The sequence below is a fragment of the Neodiprion virginianus genome, chromosome 1 (genome assembly GCF_021901495.1).
Source record: "Neodiprion virginianus isolate iyNeoVirg1 chromosome 1, iyNeoVirg1.1, whole genome shotgun sequence".
NCBI classification, from domain to species: domain Eukaryota; kingdom Metazoa; phylum Arthropoda; class Insecta; order Hymenoptera; family Diprionidae; genus Neodiprion; species Neodiprion virginianus.
In genome coordinates this window covers 38566673-38589839 of record NC_060877.1, presented here as the reverse complement: position 1 = coordinate 38589839, position 23167 = coordinate 38566673, and the positions used below count along the sequence as shown (strand labels likewise).

Below are 23167 nucleotides of genomic sequence, written 5' to 3'. Positions count from 1 at the left end.
TTCAGAGCGATTTGAAAACAAAAAACTGGCTTATTCAATACAAAATTTTTGTGACACGGCATTAACCCGTATATCGCAATGTTTGTAGAATATATCAAGATGAACGGTGTTTCCAAATATTGACTGAAGAGACAAAGCTTTTTCGCTAAATTTGTTCAACTCAATTCTACGAGCAATTTATAAAAGTTCATTCGTTTCCGGCTGCGCAGTTTCAGTGCGCGATGAAGACTCGCGCATGCGCAGTTCAGCGTTCGCAACAAAGCGAAAGCCCTTGGATCACGGATGCGCGTTGATCATTTCAGTGGCGTTGATCGAGTGTGTAACGTTACGTTATTTGTTTATTAACTTGGGAGGAAGACGCCAAGTTTTCATTCTATTTCAATGGTGCGCCCTGACACGGTGAAGAGTGAAAAATTGAATGCGGCATAAATCAGGTGAGTCGTTAACCCAATTTATTGAGAATTTTCTGAATGCTCAAAGGCTGCCTAACCTAACTTAACTTGTGTCACTTATATGTGACCTCAAATCTCTCCAACCGCGCGTCCGTATATCTTTCTCGTATCGCTTCGTCTCTCGCTTATTAGGCGCTGGTCCTCTCGCTCAATTTACTCGCTCCCTTCTCTCACTATGGAATTTAATATTGGTCAAGTATTCGCCAAGTGAGTTACAAAAAAATAATGAGAAAAACAACTTGAAGGTATCCGACCACCAAGCGTTATCAGGAATAGCATAACCTCATGATTAAAACGTTGACTCGTGGTATTTATTTAGTCGCGATTAGGGGAAACGAATTTGACCATTTTCATGTTGGGTAGTAATTTTATCGAGCTCTAAGATCAATAGGTCAATTTCATGTACTTCTGACGATCAAATATAATTTGAAACAAGGTCGGTTTGTTAGCCAACGTCAGTAACACTGCACGTTAAAAATTTTGGACAACAATGGTCACAAAATGTTGTCAATCGTCTAGAGTTACTCACATCTTTCAAATTATCGTTACTAATTTTCATTTCCATCGTGCCAGTTTACACAAATCTGAAATTTCTTATTCTAACGGCATCCCAAAAAACAAGATCTATTTTCGAACGTATCAGGATAGTGTAAACCCTTCAATAATGAGAGAAGTTGGTATAATTGCACGGTGGACGTTGATGATGTTAAAGAATGTTTTTCTACGTGAAAGAAATATTTTGAAATTTATATATAAGGAACGATAATGTCAGATAAGTATCGATTTTTCAAATCCACATTTTGTATAATTCTTGTTACAGGAATACTGATTCAGATATTGGATCAAGAATCAAGGCACGCCTTAATCAAGTTGCGCAATAGTTGTGCGCTGCTAAAGTAATATCCCAGCAAGAAAAAAAAAAGGCTGGAACGCTACACCGGTGAGTTCTCCCACAAAATATTGCTTGGTAGCATCGCGGACAGTCAAAGCCAACTAACCATGTCTGTACAAAGTGTGGCTTTGGCGTCTCTCACGGCAACATACACTGACTCGGAGGGTGAGGACGGGGGAGGGGACGATCTACAGGAGAGTAACATCCCGCAGGGGACTATTGCCCTGCAAAATGTCCAATTTGGTCAGCCCCAGGGTTTCACCAGTCCCAAATCTGGCCGATCTGCCTCCAATAGCCCCGTCGGATCGAATAGCAAGTCAAATGCAAACTTGCCCAACGCTCCCACCTTAGTTACGGATGTAACGTCCAAAGTCCAGAGATTAGTTTCATATTTTGATGACACGATAGTCTCGGATGACGAGGGTACTGCGGCGGTAAACGCCGGGGGGCAGCTCTTTGAAAATGGGAGATCCCCCTTGGCTTCCACCATGCAGTCTCCCTCGCATCAGGGAGATATGATTTCAGATGGCGAGACAGACCTTTTCGGAGTGACGATACCGCCGGAACCACAGGGACAGTGCCCTGTTGAGTTGCAGGAAAAGATAACTAAACTGTTCAGAAAGATGGAAGGCAGCGGTCTTGATATGAACAAAGTCATACAACAGAGAAAAGATTTTCGGAATCCCTCTATTTACGAAAAACTTATTCAATTTTGTAGCATCAATGAATTAGGTACCAATTACCCGCCAGAACGATTCGATCCTTTCAAATGGGGCAAAGATTCGTACTATGAGGAACTCGCCAAGGTGCAAAAAGCAGAAATGGACAAACTTGAGAAAATGAGGAAGGAGAAAACGAAAATTGAAATTGTATCCGGCACCGCTAAGAGGCCGGCAAATTCTTCCGTTACTGCCGAGGACGACGCCAAGAAGAGAAAAAGCAAATGGGATCAAGTGGCGACCGGAGCTCCAACATCCGTCAAGCCCACCGTATTGTTGTCTCAACCTACCTTAACGACGCTCACGTCCTCGGCGACGGGGACAAAAGCAACGATAATATCCGCGTTTGGTTCACTACCAAAGAAAAGACTGTAACATAACGCGTAAACAAATGAACCTACTTAATAATTATAATATGTTTCGTAGCCTTGATCCCTATTTTACATTTTGCATATCCTATACGCGTCTGTCTCTATTAACGTTCGATTCGCGTTGATCTCGCTCATTCCCTTTTCCCTCTTTTAGCCGCTGATGCATTTCTTATTTTTTACAAGAGCCTTCCTCCTCCTCCTTCTCCCTCTCTCGTCTATTTCACGCATATACGTATGTTCGAGTTATTTATTCTTGTTGAAATACGATTCATTATTTTCCTTGTAAATAGTAGGACTTACTTAGGTCGACGTTTGAAACTTACTTTGATATTTCCTACAGACAGACGTGTATTATGTTACATCTAAAAAAAAAATACGCATAATCTCAGCAACACATGTATTACTCAACGGCGAACGAGACGAGTCAAACATACATAATTATTTGGCATAATAGTGGCATAAATTTTTTTTACATGTGGGTCATCCGTTGTCACTTCAACAAAATAGCCCTGTAAAATTTTCCCTCTAATACGATTTACCTTCTTGGACTCACTTTGTCGATAGTAGTTTATGTTTCGAATCTATCCCGAAATACCGTTCGCTCAATAAATTATTTTCTAGCAGATCTATTATTCACATTCTGAGTTGGCGCAAAGTTATCAATGTGTTGAGAGAAATTGATTCGTTTAACAGACAAAATTCCCATGTAATTAACATAAATAGTGTAACTATTTTTTAATTAATGTAATATGCAATACGTTAGGGCCATATGTAATATAAGCAGAGGGGATCAGCGTAAAAAATAGACGAAATCGTTGTAAAATTCAGAGGATCATTTGAAAATGCATTCTTAAAACGCTTCAAACTGGAAATTTGACGTTATCGACATGTGCTAGTTTATGATTCACGGGATTACTTACTTTTTACTCGATGCATTCCTTCAAATGCTGTTTTGTTTCTATCGAGAATTCTGTGAATCATAATCTAGTATGAATAAGGTTGATTAGAATAAAGAAAGAAAGAAAGAAAATTATATTGATAAGTTTAATTCTAACTTGAAATTGTTACGTATTGAAGGTGTAAGTTAATGCTGTCGTTACCGTATAGTGAAAAACTGAAACATAGCTGTGGCAATTACGCCGCTCTTTATCTCTTCTTTTCTTCTATTTAATTCTAGTTTTTCATGATATTAGCGGCGCAAAACACGTTGTACAGAATCTTATACACTTAGAATCATTACTGTATCTATAACTGACGATAGCCTGATGAACTTTGAAAATTTGAACAATAACTAACACTTAGACTTATCTATGCACTATTCGAAATATAGTTCATACAAACCGAAATATTCATATTTAATACGATAATTTAAAAACATTGACCGAAATTTCAAAGTTTAAGTGTAACAATAAACCAAACAAGTACATATTTAAGATTGTTTCTCATTTTTTTTTTTTTTTTGTATTATGTATAGATTTTTTAAATTATAACGTTAATTACCCGACAGAGAGGAAGCAACAAACAGAAATAAAAAATTATTGTGTACATATAAAATATTTTTCAACAATAACTACAACAATAATAATAATAACGATTATCTCAAAGCAATCAATGGTTAGTAATTTTTCTGAAAGCTATTACCTATACCTCTAGGTATAATACCAGAAATGCATTAATTTAAATAATTTATTGTATACGTGGGGCATTACATGACATCTCGATCAAGATTCTACGTCGATGTCTCAGATTGGTTTTATAATTTTTCGGAATATTTTGAGATTTTAGAAAATGGGGGGTTTTTTTTTACATGCTTTTAAATCATACGACAAATCGACGCTGGGTCGAAAAATTCTGAAAAAAATTGCAATCGAGTTTTTCTACGTGTACTTTAATAAAAAAAATTATAAAGCCAATCTGAGACATCGACGTAAAATCTTGATCGTATATTACACGGCAGGCGATGCGACTGTAATTAGTTTCTGCGATGATTTTTCAACTGGCTTCGCCTTATGTAACCGTTCAACATTTGTCTTATTATTGCGCTGCTCACCATGGGCTTAGCTTTGCTGAGGTCTTGAACCTTGTAAATCCACTTTAAGTGCTGCGTAAGCAGATTCTGGTCTGTAAAAGAAGAGACCAAGTTAGATTAGTGTAGGCGGCGACTAATGACGGTCGGATTAACGAGGATGAAGTTAGTCGCGTTACCGTGACTAAAAATTCATGCTTAGGAGAAATCGTTACTTCGCACCTTTGGGATCGTTTGAAATTTGGTAAACCGTTACGAACAAATCGTACTCAAATTTGAAAAACCAACTTCTTGAAAGCCGTTCAGAAATCGGAGAGTAACGATTTTTTCCCTGATGTTTCATTTACCTTAATGTTGCTAACTTCAGCCTCGTTCGGATTATCATAACTGTTATTAATATTGAAATTAAGGGTGGCAAAGAATACTAAGAAGACTTTGAGACGGAAAATCTTACGCACGTATATCCTCGTCGACTTCCATGAACCCCTTTTTAAGCATTTCCACCGTCACCTCGCTCGTTTTATCGTGTATATTTATACTGTGCAAAATCCCCTTGCCGAATTCCGTTATTTCCTGCTTCGTTTGACGGGCTAATTCTCTGGCAAAATCACCGCGCTCCCATCCTTCCTCGGTCTGTATACGATTCGATAAAAGGAAAACTCACATGAATTGATGGTATGACGATGCGAGTTTTTATTTTTTTTTTTAGATAGTAGGACTAATGCCTACCAAAACCTCGCAGTTACAGATTTTTTGGAACATTATTACTCTTACGGTAAAACATATACTGAGAAAAAAAGTTCTGCCCATGTTATTTCGATAAGAAACTTGGATCACAAAGCGGACTATCTTAAAGTTGAGGTGAAAATCTGATAAAAATTAGGCAATTGTTTTTTAATTATTTGAAGTTGATTTGGGGACCTTAATGTCCGTTGTAGGAGTTTCTTCCATCAATTTTCACGTACTTGAGCGAATAACTTTGCCACGTCAAATGCCTCGGTCGAAGGATCTATTCCGAGCTGTTTCCCCGCCGCGTAAACTATGTTCTCGATGTCTCGATTACTTTTCTGGGGGTACATGACGTCCATTACGTCCATCAAGTCCTGAGCGAGCAGCGCGTTCTGAAAATGAATGGCAGGGTTCTTTCCTTCGTTACATCGAAACTTCGAAAACACTTGAAAAGATGTGCAAGAACGGTTGCGTATTTCGGATCAATTTCGTGATAAACTGTTGGATTAATCTCTCGACGATGTAGAACCAACATCTATACGATCATTAAAAATTTATCACGAAGTAACGGACTGTTGCAAAGTGGCATCACCCAAGATGTTGAATTTAGTAACGTTATCGTAATGAAACATTTGGAAAAAATCACTATTTTTTTATTTTCGCAATGATTTTTAAGGAACTAAAATATGAGTATGTTTTTTTTCATCACGGTTTATTGAATTTCAAAAAATTTCAAAATCGCGAAATAACGGTTCTTCCTCATCATGAATCGTTACGGTAACGTTGAGGTAACTTCAACATGATCGGAATCCGACCATCGAGTTGCCGTTTTTTGTAGCGTGGCCGTACACCTGGAATTGTCAGGGAATACTTAATTTTATAACGGGAAAAACTGAAAATATCACTTTTCCATCAATGGAATAATTAGAAATGATTTTTTGAGGTAACAAGCTCATTTTTCTTTCGTCGAGAAAACAAATTGGCTCAAACTGCCATTTTTTTTTTTTTTTACATCATCACATGTTTCTTCAATTCGAATTGAATTTGAACCGAATACAGAGTTACCAAGCTGAACGATTTCGGTTTTAGTAAGTTACTAGAACTGGAAAAACTGTAAATGTGATGTAATGTTTTCCACAAATCTTTTTGGCCACCCTGTTTTTCTACGCCCGACGAAAATCTTACTATTTTCTTATCCTCCATCCGCATCTCCATCATCCTTTTTAGGAGAACGAACTCCTTCCTCGGGGCGTGATAAGCCTCTTCGACGACGTTGCCCCAAAGTATGTTCCAAAACAGTCCGATCTGGTCGTCGTATACGAGCCGTTGGCAGGCGTAGTATAGATTATAGATCCACTCGTACCTGAGCAGCGAAATGTGATACCTCTCTGAGAAGTACTTGAGCACGTATTCGCCCATCGGTGTCCCCATGTCCGAAGCCATCCTGCTCTTCCAGATGTCGTTTATCAGGATGCTCACTTCCCTCCGTCCCAATTTACGGTTCTTCATCTTACCCTTGTACCGGAGAAACACCGGAACCGATGGGTCGGTCCCTTGACCTATAAAGTAGTCGTTCTCGGCGCTCGCCACTCCGCACAACTCCGATAAAAGAATGGTCAATCGATCCTCGCTTGATTTCTTGGCCGTTATGTCCCTCCAGCGTTGAACTCCGCCCTGAATGAACTGTCCGCATCTAGATTGTCACACGGTGTTTTTATTAGAACTTTCACGTCGTCATCTGTTGCGTAAAACGAGAGAACCGCGACCAGAAGTGCCTCGGTTTTCACGCAAGGTCTGATAAACGGGGATTACCGATTGATAGAAGGACCAGAATATCGGATTTTCATGTCATGCGAAAAAAAAGTCCAAGCACGGAAAATCGAAAGTATTGAAAGTCGAAGTACGGAAAGACGAAATATATGAAGGTCAAAATGTAGAACGGGAAAATCGAGCATCTGTACACGATTTTGTATTATCGAGAAGAATTCTGACGATTCTAGAGTTGGGCATTCTATGGTGCGAGACTTGTATTCTTTTACTTCACCGTACTTTGGATTTCAGCACTTTTAGATTCTATAAATTAAGTTTCCGCTGCTTTAAAAATTCGATATTGTGACCCTCGACTTATTGATCTTTCTATATTTTTACATCCACCCTTGATAAACAGGGCAAGATTGATGTTGGGAATTTGGAAAGTTCCGAAAGCGCCTAATTCCGAATTATTTCGTGTCGAAACTCGGTGTAAGGAAATCAAACCTTGAAGAAACAACGAAGTTTCGAATGGTCGGAAACTCAACGGTTCAAAGTTCTGGAATGCAAAATTACGAAAGTTCAAGTTACGATGGAGCAAAATTCCGAAAAGTAAAGTTTCGATAGAGTGAAATTCCGAATATTAAAATGTACTCAGACAGCGTAGTTTACCCAACGAGTGGGTGTGAAAAATCAGAATGACCAGGTTTCCGAACGTAAAAATATCGAAAATCCAAAACAAAGGAAGATCAAAGTGGTGAAATTTCACCAAGCCAGAAACTCATCGAACTGAAAATCTTTGATCATTCGTCATTTTGGTGTTTCAGATTAAAAAATGTTTTCACTTTCGCACTTTCGGAACTTTGAGCGTCGGGTTTCGGACCATTCGAAAATTGATGTTTCGTCAAAGTCTGACTTCTTTACTTCAATTTTCACCATCAAATAATTCGGAATTTGGCGTTTTCGTAACTTTTTAAATTCGGAATTTCAACCCCGCCTTCGATGCACTCTACGCGCAATACAATTACTGATAAATCGGCCTTGTTTCATCGTTTCACGGCCGTATATCACGTAATTAGACCTCTGACCGAGTGACTGAGTGAATCTATAATTGTAACTTCGTATTCAGCTTGCGCGTCGACTGTACCTATGCACGTATGTATTTTGCATGGATGCGAATTGATCAGGTACATATGTATGGACATTCTTTCGTCTACCTACTTGGACCAATCCGGCCTCGGGGTGTTTGTGTGTGCCAATATTTTGCAGCGGTCTCTTAGGCTGTTCTTTTGCTCTCGAACCACTTCAAAGTTCACTGAAATGATTTCAGAATAACGTATGAGACGTGGTTAAAAATCTCTTGAAACGAAGATCTGACTAAACATATGTTTAAAAAAGTGCTTCTTAGGCTAATCCAGTTACGCCTGACGAAAGAAAATCCAGCGATACAAGATGATACGTATTTCAAAACACTGAAATTTACTTGTAAACACCTCTGTATGTTGACAACGTTAGAAAAGTCATAGTATTATTGCACCATGGTTCGCATGGAGAAATCCATGTTGTTTGCCTCATTCTGATGTTCCTTTATTATCTTCTAGTCGAACTTTTTAAATATAGCTTTATTTTTTTTAAATATTTATTCAAGTATATTACAATCCCTTCGCATTCATTTTCGTACGCTTAGAAAATCGAATAGCTTTCCGCGGCGAATGCCAAGTCAAAGTTTAAAATTCCCTATTATAACGATCTTAGAATTTTGGAAAACCTGGAAATGTCATGGAATTCAGGGTCCGTCAGGGAAAGTCAGGGAATCGTTTACTATATTTTTTTTCCATACAAATACATCCAAAAATTCTTTTAAGCTTTAGATAAATTATAGATCGAAATAAATTTTTTTACCATCGACGGAAGGTTCTCTTCAAACTTTGAATATTCCTGAATATTACCTTACAAACGATTCTGCGCATCGGCTATATGGGACGGTCTGACTCGAGTGATGGTTCGTACTTTCACATAAAAAAAAAAAATGGTACGGAAAATACGTATATTTTTATCATTTTTTTCTGGAAAACCTGGAAGAGTCTTGGGAATTTCGTGACGGAGATTCAGTGACCATCCCGAGTGATAGTTAAGATCGGTCAGTTTCGAATCTACCTAACGAAATGAATAAAACTAATTTTCGTGCTTTCTTACCCTTGAGCGCTTCGTGCTCTTTGGAAAGAGCTTCGAACTCCTGCGAGAGGTTTCGATATTCCCTTTCGAAAGCCTGGTGCCTGTTCTCCAGCCGTTCTAGTTCCCATTTTGGGACAACTTCGCGGAAGGTGTCCTCGAGTTCGGCGATCTTCCGATGAGCAGTGCTGAGGTCCTTCCTCGCTCGTTTCAAGCAAATGTTCATCAAAACGGGATCTTCGAGGAGCCGTCGACTTTGCGGCGCCTGTCGTCTCACCATCTTCGTTTCTTCAACAATCAAAAACGAACGAATCTCTCATTGTCAGCAATGGCCTTACCGCACCTTTGCCACACCTTCACCCCTTCAAATCCCTACCTTTCGCGCCTCCCGAAGACGGCTCAATATTTTGCCTCCTTTGGTTCACGATCCTCCTGATCTCCCTCTCCTCGCAGTCGAGCAACTCATGCCTCAAGCAGTTTATCTTCCCGTTACTCTCTTCGAGGTCCGCTCTAAGTTTCGCAACGGTTTCCGTCAAGCAGGACTTTTCCCTCATCAATGCCCCAACTTTCCCCGTCCCCGTTCTCTCGATCGTGTCGATTTTTTTCTCCACCGTTTTCTTGAACGTCTCTAATTTCGACGATACTATTTCCATCAGCTTCATCCTATCGTCTCTGACCTCGATGCACTTGTCGTAGGTCGACTTTATCCTGGACAAAAGGGGCTTGAAAGTTCTTATTTTAGTCAAAAGTACCTCGAACGCTGATTTGTAAATCGCCAATTCAGCGTCCAACTTCTTCTGGTCGCAAAGAAGATGGTCGCAGCTGACTTCACGGCATTCTGACCTCTTCTCACTGGCAATCCGGTTCACTTCATTTTCTACAAAGTGCTCCAACTTCGCTATAAAGACGGGCTTGTCACGCGACGATACGTTTGCGAAAACTTTCCTTCCGCATGAATTCTTCATTCTGATCCTGCAGTGCCTGCATCCTGGTATCATCGAAGATTTCGGTGGTTTCAGTATCTTGTGCTGTATCTTTGCACCCTCGAGTCTAGCCAGAACTTCGTTCAGACGTACCTGACGATGCACGGATTTTACATGGAATAAATTTGGAAACATTTCTCGAGTATTCCGATTTTTAGAGATATTTGACGCGCTTGCGGACGGCGAAAATAACGCCACTGAACGGTCACTGTTATACCAGGTATACGGAAGCGAAAGCTGTTGAAACAAGTGGAACCTGATATCGGAGTTTTTTTTATCTTTATACGCAACGATGCCGCGTGAATTACCGATAAGCTTTTCGTGTTGTTGTCATGGGAATTCAAGCTCATGAGCTACTTCCTGCACTCGCGCTTAATGGATTTTACGAAATCAGGAGGTGGAAAAAAGCGGTTTTTCAAGGATTGCTCGTGAAGAGACATTTCAATTTATTAAGATGAAAATTTATATACACATTGGGGTAACGTTGGACCTTATTCTGATATTTTTTATTTTTATAAATAATGATTTTTAAAGCTGTTATAACCGATCTCCGAGAGCATCTCTAAAAAAGGCGTCTTGCGGTGAGCAAGATATCTCTGGACTGGATCATCCGCAATTAACTGGTCTTTAATCGCAGGAATAAGCAGAATATTAACAAAACACGGCGGGCTTAAAAAAAAAGAAAAATTATGGAAAATAGACTGTCGATGAGATTGTAATTATTTGGATTTTATGCCAGCGTTGAATTGAACTTGAAAATTATACGACTCTCGATTCGGAGGTTTCCGCATTCCAGGGTGCTTTTGTCTGCCTCTTTTCTCATCAGCGTTCATCTAATTGGTTCGTGGGTGTATAATTTCTGGCACTGAAGCCAGAAAGTCTTCATAAACTCAGACTTTCAGTAACACAAAAAAAACACAAAGAAAATGTACTCATAGCGGATAAATGAATGACCTCAAAGTAGTTGCAGTGTAACATACTTTGATAATTTTCTATGATCGATTCGCTACGTAATCAAATTTTTAACGCCTGTCAGAAAGACATACTTGACCCAAATACTTGTAGAATTATCGGTACGAGGGGTGTGACTGAGGCCACTATGAACCGCATCGTCTTAGTTCATGATTGTCATAGTGTCAGGAAATTAGATTGGCAAAAATAGAAAACCTAGCAGTGGTAAGATATTGATATTGAATAACTTGTAGTTTAATTAACTGGCACTGAATCTGGTGGACGAGAAAAATTACCTTAACTACCGGCTTCTATATAAGACTGAAACCTATCGGTCGGTGAAATATGATCTTTGTAACACGAGCATCTCGACGACGAGAAGCGATACCGTTCATGTAATTCAATTAGTACTAATTCCAATTGACGTGAGTCACTTTGAATGATTGGAATCAAGCTATACCGCTAAAAACGAATGCACATGTTGGTTTCAATTAATCGTCGTAGTTCACTTGTAGAAACTTGCAAATTATTTAATGGTTTACGAATGGATATATTTATTTTTATTGTATTTATGTTCTCACGATCAACGCACACGTGATCGATATTAAAAATTCTTTATTTATTTTCGTAGTACACGCTCCTGTTTGTTAGGGATTACAAACGAGCGTATTTCACAAAAAACGGGGGATCTTCGTTTTAGTAAAGCTACGTAGTGGAATTGTAGCGATTAAGCATCGGTTGTTTACTGCATTTCTATAACAATTCTAGAGTCGAAAAATAACAGTTTTTTCATTGTTGTTGCAATTTTTGATACGATGTAAAAGTTGGGGAAAATAAGATTGAAATTTTTAGTCTATGGAAGAAATAAATCTTCTTTACAGAAAATCGGAGGCTGTTGTTTGTAAATTAATAGTCAGACGGTAAAAGTTAGTTACTAGTTAATATTAAATGTATTAGTATTAGTGTGTAAAGAAAATTGTCATCAATCAGGTGAATATTTTGTGAACGGTTACTAGAAAAGTTTTATTTCCAGGCTGGAATACCTCGAGAATTCGGGGAATATCAGATTACAAAAGGCGTACGATTCCTGTAATCACTTAAGGTTGATCACATTTGCGCGAATCGCAGCGTAAACCAATAATTAGTTACCGTTGTCACCTGCAGAGTCGACTACGACTTCAGTAGGCGTTGCTCTGGACTCTCCCAGGTAATTCATGGCAGCAACTTTGACCTTATATCGCTGGTCGGCTGGCTGAACCGTTATTCGAATCTCTTCTATTGTCCAGATGTGTACAGCTAGAATCGATCATTCGGTGAGGATTGGGTAAAATACCCATGAATTTTTAAAGAATTTTTTTGTTATTCTGAAATTTCCGTTTTCGAAAATTTGTAAAGACTGTATTTACGAAACTATTCGCTTGAGGCCCCAGAAAATTGTTGATTATAACGTACCTACAACGTTTATACGAACACGCGTCCAAGATTCACAATTTGTCCTCAATTTTTCAAAATTTAAAATTTAATTATCTTATCGTCTTTATTGTGATTTATTTTTTCCGATTTTTATCTTATGACAAAGCATTCAATGTTGTCGACGAGACCAACTTGTGATTGAGAATGTATAGCCAATACATCCTTAAATGCATAATTAAAATAAAGTCATTTCAAACGTTACCCAGTCTTGTCCAATTCATGCCGGATGTGTCTAGCTTAAAGTACACCCGGTACTTGAATCCTGGCCCATTATGCTCTATCTCGGGCATTATGGTCCATCGAATCACAAGTTTCTGTTCCTTGGTTACCGTGCCTCTGACATCGTCTGGATTTTTGTAAGGCACGTCTGGCGGAGTTGTGCAAGCCTTGCTGGGTAACGATGGTAACGACTTCCCTGTACAACGTTTTGAATCGATTACGATAGAACTCATCCGATGCTTGACACGAACAACGGTAGAATTGACCAAATGCCGTACCGATCTCGTTCCACGCAACAACCTGAAACGTGTAATTGGCCCAGGGCGATAGAGGCACGGTGTAGATTTGTGCCGTGGCTGAAACATTCTCCCGCGCAATTTGCCACCTTTCAGGAGTGAAGCTAGTCTTAAATTGTATGGTGTATCCCAAGATATCGGCAACTCCGTTGTTACCCATTGCAGGGACCCAATGAATATCGGCTTCGTTTCTTCTGCAATTTACCACTTCCAGGCGAGGAGGCTTTGACACATTTTGAAACATCAATGTAGCTCCAGCCTTTGTTTCGTCCAACTCTGTGCTAGCCACGCAAGTGTATGTTCCTAAATCTGATTCCCTAATCTCTGTAACAGTCAAGGAATTATCGATGCTCTTGATGACCCTTGACTCCGTATCAAAATCTATCTGCTTTCCATTCCTCAGCCAGTCAATTGACACTTTCAAACTTGAATCTGACACAGCGATACACCTAAAACAGAGATTTCAATTACTCGTGTACTGAAAAATGAAGAGCGGTTTTGTAAACAATAATTAAACCTAAACGATGATTTTCAAATCTTTTGACGGAATGAAAGCTTCTGAACTGTTTGGAGAAAGTTGAGGACTACTTGTTTGTTTCTTTTTTTTTACTAATACAGTAACGCACCTGAACTTTGCTGTAGAACCGACAGCGCTTTCGTAGTTTTTAGGTTTTTCAATGATGGTAGTGTGATTTTTCACAACGAGGTTAGCAGAGGCTACAACATGGCTAAATCTGTTGAATACATGACACGTGTAGGGATCGGCATCGCGACGGTTGACATAGCTAATTACGAGGTCCCCGGATTCAAGGGTTCTGTATTTGTGTCCACGTAATCGCCAACTCCCTATGCGCCATTCGAGTCGAGGTTTGTAACCACCCAAATAGCGGCAGGTAAACCTGACGGTTTTCCCAACGACGGTCGTCTGATTGCTTGGCGGGTGTGTAATTTCTGGTTCTGGAGCCGTGAAGTCGACATAAACTTAATCTTTGAATATAACAAAGTAAAACAACGAGCTAAGGCTAAGGTTGACGACGAGTTAAAGTCAAATGAATTAACTGGCAATAAGCGCGGTCAAGCAAGCATACATAATAGTTCCATATCAATTTTGTCTCTGAACGATTCTCTGTGTAGGGAAGTAGTTTCCAAGTTTTGAGAAGGACATACTCAACACAGATACTTGCAGAATCGCCAATGCGAGAGGTACGGCTGAGTCCATATTGAACTGCATTATCCTGGTGTACGATTGGTTGTATCTGGAAATGGAATGCTGAAAACATTGACGAATGCACAAAGTTGGAACTTTGTCAACTCCCTAGGATTGAATAAGTTGGGGTTTTATTAACTGGTATTTGATAGGTATGGAGGCTAAAGAAAAGAAATCCACTCAAAAACCAACTTTTACCAAACTCAAATTTATTTCTTAATCGAAAAAAAGAGATTCTCGATATTCTTGGCCAGTGCTGTTCTAAACGTAATCTAATCGTAGGTGCTGGTTGAAATCGATATCGATAAGTTCTAATTAATTGAGCCATTAGGCTACGAGCAAAAAATGGATGCATTTAATTAGTTTCCAAACTCTGGTAAGTCACCGAGAAACGTGCCAATTATTGAATGGGATACGAGTGCATAAATTAAAAATTTAATGTACGTTTTTATCACATAATTGCATATTTTGAAATTAAACTTTATGTTTATGATGTAATTTTCTAGTTGTTTGAGCGTGAACGACCAAAAATGAAGGATCTCACGAACATCATAACTTTGACAACAAAATGGGTTACGTCTATATAAGGATGACTGGTATTAGTCAAAGTACGCAGTGAAGTTATGGCGACTTATTGTTAGTATTGACGATGCAGTGCATTTCTTTAACAATTCTAAAGCTGCTATAATTAATCAATGTTAAGCACATCGAGGCTATGAACTTGAATTTAGTTAGGAATCTTTCGTCGTCACTAAATAACACAATGCATTGAAATGTACCGGAGCTTTGGATTGTTATGTAGAGAGTATAGAACAAATGCTTACCTCAAATCCGCCCGGATCTCAAATTTGCTAAATCAACTCGCAATATCAAGACCATGAAACGAATCTATCGAGTGGAGAAGTCACCTGCTTTCTAATCAATAGCAGGCAAAATTGGTACCTTGCTCTTGCGAAACGACGATCAAGCTCAGGACAAGCCAGGCGTCACTCTGTCCGTGATGTTAGCATCTACGGTATGTGCGTCGTGCAAAAATCCCCCCCACTGGACCCCTAATCACGACTCCAATCTCACTCATTCAATGATGCGTCGTTTATTTGGTAGCCGGAAATCGTCATTATAGGGTAAGAGGTACAGTTATTGAGACTGTGAGGATAAGTGTTTGCCTAATTATACCGGTACCACGATTACTTTTCCATGTACTGTAACTGCCTGTATCGATCTATAGTGTCGTTAAGAGAAACCGTACACTGCGAAAAATATTTGCTGGATTCAAGGAAATCTTTCTATATTATTTAAGCCGAGCGGTGCTGGAAGAGTAAAGTTCTCCCTCGATTAAATTCAGTCATGATATTTCTGCTTCGTACATTTGTTAATTATTAGCAAAAATATATAAGTACTTCATTAAAAGTTTCAAACGTGTTAAAAAAAAGTAGGTTTCAGGTGATATGTGAAGTTCGACAAGTGCTGGGTGTTATTGTTTAATCGTAAATTGTGCACAAGTTCAAGGGCAAAGTTAATGTTTAAAATTTACACTGCATGGTCATTTAATTGGAAAAAATGTTTACTATCATATAGAAAATGCCTATTTTAATAACCTTCTTCTTCTCTCAACGTTAGTCAATTCCGTTCTACGTCAACGATCAGAAAATTATAAGCATATTAATAGTCAAAGATGCTCGCTTGATTCTTTTGCAGTGGTCGACGGCTGCATGATTTCTGGTGCTAAAGCCAAGACGTTAACAGAAACGTCCTTGTAAACATACCCCAGAGAGTTCGTAGCGTTACATCCATAGTTCCCAGTGTCATTCCTGACCAAGTTCTCAATGACAATTGAATTCGCAGATACTTTCCTCCTCGGATTATACGTCGACTCCTGAAGAGGCTTCCCGTTATGGATCCACCTGATTTTTGGTCGAGGAACACCACCAGCCTCACATCTAAACTCCACGCTTTCGTTATCCCTTGCAGTAATGATTTCTGGTTCAACAGTGAAGTAAGGATGAGATTGGATTTGGAGGTTGATCGAGTACGACTTTGGATCGCCAACTCCGTTCGATACGTCGCAAGTGTACGTTCCCTCATCCTCAAATACAATATGCCTTATCAACAACGATTTTCCGTGACTTCTCAGCGTCATACGTTCGCTGGTTTCCAATATTTCACCGTTTTTCTTCCATATTATCTGCGGTACAGGCGTCCCACCAAAAATGCAGTACAATTTGACCGTTCTGCCTCGTAAAGCAACCTCGTTCTTTCTGGTAACATACTGCTGGACCGGCTCCCGTGTGTTATTGTTTGCTGGCAACCTGGTCCGCTGAACATTCAGTGAGACTAGCGGACCGAACTTGTACTCGGCCCAGAACTCCGAACTGACTGCACAAACGTAAGAAACTTTGTCTGAAGCGTCGTTTGTAGTCACGTTAGTGAACCAAAGATTTCCGTCAGGATCTGGAGTCCTTCTGGAGTCATTGATCAGGGCTATGCTTCCGTTTGGATACTGTTTCAGCCAGTATATCAGCGGCTTGGGTGTTCCTGTCGGAGACTGGCAAGTCAGTTTGAATGGGTCTCCCTCGTTTGCAGTCACTATGACCGATTGGATGTCCTTCGGATAGTTGAGTTCCGCTTTCCGCACGAATACCGAATTCGATATCGCTGTTCCCAACGCGTTTTCCGCTATGCATTGATACTGACCTACGTCTTCGTCTCGCGGTCTCGATATCACCAATGTTCCTTTACCAGGCCGCTGCGAGATATGAATCGGGTACTTTTGCCACTCAAAATGTTTTCCGTTCTTCTTCCAATGATACCTACAGTTTGATTGACATAACGTTGACTCAACTATTTTCTTCCGTTACAAGATGTGTCATTCATATTATGCCAAGTGACACTTAAAAAGGGTGTTTTTTAGTAGGGTGGTTTATTATGGTTCCTTACAAGTGTAAGACATCTTTTTACTCTAGTCGCAGAAACATGCTCATTTTAAAAAACAAATAACATTACCCAGTTTTATAAAATTAAAGGATGGTTTTACCCAATTGATGGAAAGTTGTTTGTGGAAGTATTTCTCTATCCTTAATGTACGTATATTTTTAACTTACGTGGGTGCAGGGTTGCCTTCAGCCTCACATTCTAGGATAAACTCTCTGCCTTTTACCATTGGTTCAGCGGTTTGAAAGAACTGCTCATCTGTTGGCGGTTGCTTCGTTATTTTTGGTGGATACTGTACTGCAAATAGATGTATTCACTCGGGGTCAAGAAGTACAGCAAACAACTCTATCGCCTATACGTTATCAACTTGTATCAGTGGATGGCGCTTTGGTCTGTACCATGTGTTAAATTCTGAATTTAAAAAAACCGAGAACTACAGTTACGTAGAAGATAAATTACTCGCATAATAGTAGCTGCAAGCATGCATGATACTGTGACATTTAAATCATTAATTAAGTTCCATTATATGTTCCACTCTGTAAAAAAATCTATTAATGATTATTCGGCGTTTCTTGACTATGGAATACATGGAATAAGAACGAATGACAAAGTTGCATTTTCAATTTCGTCCTCTTCTAAAGCAATCATTAGTATCGTAAAACAAGTATAAACTGTATCTGTACTTACTTTGCGCATATACTTGCAGAATCGTAATTAGCACGAGGAGTAAGATTGATGCCATAGTGAAACGTTCCATCCTAATACATTATAACTGTTAGTTTTTGAAGATTTGAAATTAAAGAAAAGAAAAAAATAAACATTATCAATTGTAAAAGTTTGAAAAGGCTATTGCCTTATATGTAATAGATTTTGTGCGAACAACATGTGCGACTGCTATGAAATGTGGTAGAAAAAAGCGCAACTGTAAGCTTAATGACTAACCCTCGCAGAAGTACAGAATTTAAAGAAATTAAAAAAAAAAATAAACCATTGATATCATCATAGTTACTAATTACTAACCGGGGCTCCAGATTTATACGAAACAATTTCTTACCTCGAGTTGAGCCCTGAGAATATAAGGTCACCGATTCACGATGCTTGTGATTCAACCATCTGCGGTATTAGTGCGTTGTCAGAAGATGCCCCCTTCCTCCTAAATATTGCTGTTGATCTTTCGCTCGGTCTATTTCGATGTTGCAGTGTACTTCCGTCGATTGTTGGAAATTGTCATTACGTGCCACAAATCGCTTGGCGCTTCGCTGTGCTTTGACGAGCGTTTCATTTAGTCGTCGTAAGGATTCCAGCTCACACGCAAAAGCAGCTTTCTACTTGGTTCGTAGTTATATTGGTCGACTGCACAATTAAGTGATCGTACGGCAAACATGAATCGTATGCAAGCTTGTCAAGAACTGTGCAGTTATTTTGTACCAGCGTCAATTGGATTAGACGCTCAATTATTTAACAAGCATTTTTATTGATACTTCATTTGACTAGTTTTTCAGATAATTATAAACCGCTGTTATGTGAGAAAATATGCTTACATTTAGTAGCAAAAACTTACAAGTCTTACGCTTATGCATGCTTTAATGCTACTGTAATTCCGGCGACACTCGAATTTCTGACGAACTGTGAACGCGTTCAAAGGAAAAGTCGACATTTTAGATTCATATACCATTGTTAATTAAATGAAAGAAATACATTCTTTTAAAATGTATACATAAAATATTATTATTTTAATTATTTTTCCTTCAGGCAAATGTTACTCGGCCCACTTTCACTGCACCAACCGGCGGAAAATTCTGAACGACTTATTAGTCATAATAATCTGCTGCGTCCGCGCTGTCGGTTGATTGTTCGATAAAATATCTGAAAAATGGTTGTAAAAAAGTGAGATAAAATTATAAAGTATCATCGAATGATTCTTAATTCAATGTATAAATCGGTATAACAACATTTGGCCAATACTACTTACTCTTCACCTTCCCCGGCTCTCGTTGCGGCTTGAATATGGATTCTGTACGTAGTGTCCGGTGTCAATCCACGTAGCTCGACGCTAGTGGCTTCTGGGTCAGCGACGGACGGCCTCATCTCAAGAAGGGGTCCCACTTCTGTGCCTGAAACGGTTTGATAGGAAATTCTGTACCCTGTGAGAATTCCATTGGGGTGTTCGGGCTTCGACCAGGTTAAATTGAGCGCGTCAAATCCCAGAGGATTTGCGTCGAACGATCGGACCATTCCTGGAACTCCCTCAGGTGTTTCAAAGCTGAGCGTATCCGACGGTGGGCCGTAGTACCTATCGCAGATAATTGAAAACATTGAATCAAGAAGCTGGTCATCATCATTTCCTCAACTTTTCCTCGATTCGTACATTTTATTGTATGCAAGAATCCTGACGTAGTTTCTGCTGAATGGTACCAATTTTTTGAACAAATATCTACTCGCGCCCTTGTTTACATGTCTCTCAGTCATATTTTCCTCCGAACTCTTGTCTGTCCACGTCTGGATTTTGTAACCCAGAAATTTTCCCCTAATCGACTCCTCTGGTACGGGGTTCCATGAGAACAATGCACTCGTACTTCCGGTTACATTCAACAGTGTGAAGTTCCCTGGAGCTTCTTGCGGCACTGTGTGAGAACGAAACAAAGAGCAATTGGTTAGAAAGAATAAAATCGACGACGGCTTACACATGGACCATGCTTGCCTTACATTAACTTGTAGAAACGCAGTGCGAACCGATAATTACCGTCTTCTCCTGAGTAACCGAAGACTTCATTCACCGCCACCCTTGACTCTCCTTGGTTATTAATGGCCACAACTTTGATCTTGTATCGCTGGGCCGTTGGCAGATTACCTACCTGAAGCTTGTGCAATTTCCAGTTGTTTATATCTTTAATAGTCCATTCTGCACCGTCTATGTCACGTTTATAGAACACTCGGTACTTGAACCCTGGCCCATTGTGCTCTGTGCGAGGCATCAGGGTCCATTTAATGACCATATTATGTGGATTTGTACCCGCAGCTCTGACGTTCTTCGGGTTGGTATGAGGGACGTCCGGTGGAGTGGTACAAGTCTCGCTGTATACCGATGGTAACGACACTCCTGTGTTCAAGTAAAAGCTCGATGAAAATTCATTTCCCAACGTTACATGAAAACCGGTTAAATTCAACAATCGATGCCTTGTTCTCACCTATTTTGTTCCATGCCAAAACGCGAAAGGTCGTATTGGTCCAGGGCGTCAGTGGCACGCTGTAGGTTTGCATTGTGGTCGGAATATCGTCCTTTGCAACCTCCCACGTATCAGGGTTGAAACTGGTGTTGGATTGGATGGTGTATCGCAGGATGGGAGCTCTGTTGTCACCCGTAGAGACCCAACGGATGTTGGCTTCTTCTTTTCCGCACTGTATTCCCTCTAAGCGAGGTGCGTTTGGCACATCTTGGACTGTCAATGTAGCTTCAGCGCTTGTTTCATCTAGCTCGGTGCGAGCAACACATTTGTACGTTCCAGAATCTAATTCTATAATATTTGTAATAGTCAATGAATTATCGTTGCTCTTGATGAACCTTGGCTCCATGTCGAAATCTATCTGCTCTCCGTTACTCAGCCAGTCAATGGTCAGTGTCAAACTTGAATCTGTCACAGCGTTACAACTGGAACACAGATTTGATTAGTTTAAACTAAAAACTGCAATACAATTGAATTTAGCTATTTAAATCAGGCAATGTGGTACTCGAATCTAATACAATAATAGAAACTTTTGGACTAGTTGAGAAGAAATGAGGAACATTCTTTTTTTTAAATACGAAAATCATGCACCTGAATGTTGCTGTAGATCTGGCAGCGACTTCGTAGTTTTCAGGTGCCTCAGTGATGGTCGTGTGTCTTTTCACCACAAGAATACCAGAGGCATTATCATGGCCAAAATTGTTGGACGCGTAACATGTGTAAGTCCCAGCATCAAGGAAGTTGACATTTCTAATTTCGAGGTCTCCAGTTTCAAGGGTTGTGTACCTACCTCCAGTGAGTTCTACACCGTTTCTGATCCATTTGACTTCAGGTTCAGGAACACCGGTAACGCGGCAGGGAATCTGAACATGTTTCCCATCTACGGTCGCCTCATTGGTAGGTGGCCGTATAATTTCTGGACCTATATCAATGATTTTTATATAATCAACGATTATCGCCGTCATAATTACCACGATAAAATCTATTTATAAAATAGTATAATAAGTGAAATTCATAAATATAAAATGCAAGTAAAGTAAGCTTACTTAGAGCAGATACATGCAGAAACGTCAATGCGATGGGTACGATAGAGAACACGATGAGATGTGTCATCCTAGTATATAATTTCCAGAGTCTAGAAATGATATGGAAAAAAGTGGTATTTTGAGTAATTTCTTTAAATCCATAATTTTTGAATATTCACAAATTGTTGTACAATATAAAACATTCGATTATTCCAATTTGTTTTACTCAAGTTCACGATTAATGATTACACAAACCTGCAATGGTTTTCTCCCAGCAAAACTAAGTAGTAATTTCGGTAGGTATTAGGTACGAATCTGTGAGAAAAATATTTGAAAAATTCTATCACGTAAATTTTCTGATAAATTTTATTTTCTCTTTTCTACCTTGCATAAAAATAAATCTCGATTTACTGTAAAAAAACTAGCGTTATATTTTAATTCAATATACCTAAATACTTTTAAAAAAGCATAATTCCTTTTAGGGGGAAATTGGAAGTTAAATTTCACAGGCCTGTGTCATTCTAGTTAGTCTCGGAGTTCTATCAACACGTATTATCGGAACGACGGCGACTTTTAGTTCGTATCATCCGAGCTGTTGATCACGTCTTTTAGTGAAGCTATAGTGAATCAGTTGTGGAAGTTACAACCGCAACACGTGATAGTCAAAAGTTTGGAAAAGGGACGCAACGTACTTTACTTGCCCTCTTTTAGATTTCCCTCCTTTACCCCCTTTACTTATTCACCATATCGAACGATAGAAGAAACAGTGACGTAACTGTAACTATGTTTGAGTTCCAAACACTGCCACGGGTCAAGGTTCAGAAGAAGATATTTCACAATCGTATCTTAACCGGACTATCAGCTACGGGAACGATGAACAAATCGGAAAATTGAAGACAAGTTCCATGTTTAAAATCCAATTTTCATAGATGTGTAGAATTTGACACTTGACCATAAGATTTCAGCACAGCAAATCATAGATGTATTCATGGTGAAGAGAGAAAGTAATGAACTTGACCGAAACGAGGTCCGTGACCCACGGTCTTTCATGTTTCAGACCCGACTATAGTTATTGGAGTACATAAATATTCGATTGAGTTCATAATAGTTTTACACAGTGAGTAGAAAACAAATCCTTACCTCAAATTGGACCATGAAAATTCAAGTACATCGATTTATTCCACAAAATCACGACCAAAAATTGAATCTGTATAGAGTTACGGAGTAACGTTCTTTTTAATCGCTTATATAATGTAACATAGTCACGGACGAAATAAGATGTGTTACGGCCTTGCGAAGCGGCGATCCGCTTGTAGTACAAGTATAAGCGATTTTTGTATGGTGCGTTAAGATATCCCCTTCTTTTCCTATCCTATCCTATCCCAGCCTAGCCTAGCCTATCGCAACTTATTAACGCTGTGCACTTTCATTGCAAACAGCTGAAAATTGTCTTATCGGCTACATCCCACTTATACAAATATATCGTTATAGATGGTGAAGTTATCATATTAAGAACCATGGACGTGACTTCGAGCATGGTAAACAAAAGTGACCCTCTTCCAGTTCCTTACATTTGATTAATTCTATTTGGATAGCATGATTGTGGCTGATTTCGAATGACACATAGTTTTTGTTGCTCGATTTTTCTTCTTTCAATCGTAATTTAAAAACTGACGTCTTTGTATTATGGCAGAAATATTAAATCCATTTTTTTACAATAATTAATCCTAGAAACTTACATAGAAAAA

General features: G+C 39.2%; 4 protein-coding genes across 7 annotated transcripts; 1 reads left to right on the top strand and 3 right to left on the bottom strand.

Annotated features, from left to right (window-relative positions):
* Nucleotides 1-275: 275 nt before the first annotated feature.
* On the top strand, nt 276-2877 carry LOC124310199 (SAP30-binding protein). Of its 2 annotated transcripts, XR_006909642.1 has the most exons (3): nt 276-434; nt 1273-1392; nt 1466-1606. XR_006909642.1 is itself a non-coding variant. In XM_046773994.1 (2 exons), the coding sequence occupies exon 2, from the start codon at nt 1452-1454 to the stop codon at nt 2436-2438; it is 987 nt and encodes a 328-aa protein (XP_046629950.1). In that variant the 5' UTR covers nt 276-434; nt 1273-1451; the 3' UTR covers nt 2439-2877. The 2 variants fall into 2 exon arrangements, 1 of the variants encoding a protein (XP_046629950.1); XM_046773994.1 differs by having other exon boundaries at nt 1273-2877.
* A 1021-nt stretch (nt 2878-3898) lies between these two features.
* Nucleotides 3899-11890, bottom strand: LOC124310195 (translin-associated factor X-interacting protein 1-like). Of its 3 annotated transcripts, none has more exons than XM_046773989.1 (7): nt 9487-11890; nt 9135-9398; nt 8160-8253; nt 6375-6882; nt 5426-5581; nt 4915-5093; nt 3899-4555 (listed from the first exon to the last, which is right to left on the bottom strand). In XM_046773989.1, exons 1-7 carry the CDS (start codon nt 10226-10228, stop codon nt 4492-4494), a joined length of 2007 nt encoding a protein of 668 aa, XP_046629945.1. In that variant the 5' UTR covers nt 10229-11890; the 3' UTR covers nt 3899-4491. The 3 variants fall into 3 exon arrangements, with proteins under 3 accessions (XP_046629945.1, XP_046629943.1, XP_046629946.1); XM_046773987.1 differs by having other exon boundaries at nt 4919-5093; XM_046773990.1 differs by lacking the exon at nt 3899-4555 and having other exon boundaries at nt 4955-5093; nt 5382-5581.
* A 149-nt stretch (nt 11891-12039) lies between these two features.
* LOC124310200 (neuroglian-like) lies at nt 12040-18290 on the bottom strand. The gene is made up of 8 exons (XM_046773995.1): nt 18225-18290; nt 17858-17928; nt 17341-17467; nt 15967-17049; nt 13659-13991; nt 13015-13481; nt 12720-12932; nt 12040-12340 (listed from the first exon to the last, which is right to left on the bottom strand). Exons 2-8 carry the CDS (start codon nt 17925-17927, stop codon nt 12186-12188), a joined length of 2448 nt encoding a protein of 815 aa, XP_046629951.1. The 5' UTR covers nt 17928; nt 18225-18290; the 3' UTR covers nt 12040-12185.
* Nucleotides 18291-18826: 536 nt separating this feature from the next.
* On the bottom strand, nt 18827-22739 carry LOC124310197 (neuroglian-like). The gene is made up of 8 exons (XM_046773992.1): nt 22560-22739; nt 21441-21529; nt 20986-21316; nt 20359-20819; nt 19914-20270; nt 19539-19794; nt 19143-19463; nt 18827-19036 (listed from the first exon to the last, which is right to left on the bottom strand). Exons 2-8 carry the CDS (start codon nt 21505-21507, stop codon nt 18982-18984), a joined length of 1848 nt encoding a protein of 615 aa, XP_046629948.1. The 5' UTR covers nt 21508-21529; nt 22560-22739; the 3' UTR covers nt 18827-18981.
* Nucleotides 22740-23167: the final 428 nt, after the last annotated feature.

Excerpts from the sequence above, each read along its gene's own strand:
- LOC124310195 (XM_046773987.1), bottom strand. The coding sequence starts at position 10,228 with ATGTTTCCAAATTTATTCCATGTAAAATCCGTGCATCGTCAGGTACGT. Across the intron at positions 6,883-8,159 it reads CCGAGGCCGGATTGGTCCAA|ATGCGGACAGTTCATTCAGG; the intron begins GTAGGTAGACGA and ends GTGACAATCTAG. Across the intron at positions 4,556-4,918 it reads GGAAGTCGACGAGGATATAC|ACCAGAATCTGCTTACGCAG; the intron begins GTGCGTAAGATT and ends CTTCTTTTACAG.
- LOC124310199 (XM_046773994.1), top strand. The coding sequence starts at position 1,452 with ATGTCTGTACAAAGTGTGGCTTTGGCGTCTCTCACGGCAACATACACT.
- LOC124310200 (XM_046773995.1), bottom strand. The coding sequence starts at position 17,927 with ATGGAACGTTTCACTATGGCATCAATCTTACTCCTCGTGCTAATTACG. Across the intron at positions 13,482-13,658 it reads GGTTCTACAGCAAAGTTCAG|GTGTATCGCTGTGTCAGATT; the intron begins GTGCGTTACTGT and ends TCTCTGTTTTAG. Across the intron at positions 12,341-12,719 it reads CATGAATTGGACAAGACTGG|CTGTACACATCTGGACAATA; the intron begins GTAACGTTTGAA and ends GATCGATTCTAG.
- LOC124310197 (XM_046773992.1), bottom strand. The coding sequence starts at position 21,507 with ATGACACATCTCATCGTGTTCTCTATCGTACCCATCGCATTGACGTTT. Across the intron at positions 20,271-20,358 it reads TTTGGCATGGAACAAAATAG|GAGTGTCGTTACCATCGGTA; the intron begins GTGAGAACAAGG and ends ACTTGAACACAG. Across the intron at positions 19,464-19,538 it reads ATTCTTGCATACAATAAAAT|GTACTACGGCCCACCGTCGG; the intron begins GTACGAATCGAG and ends TATCTGCGATAG.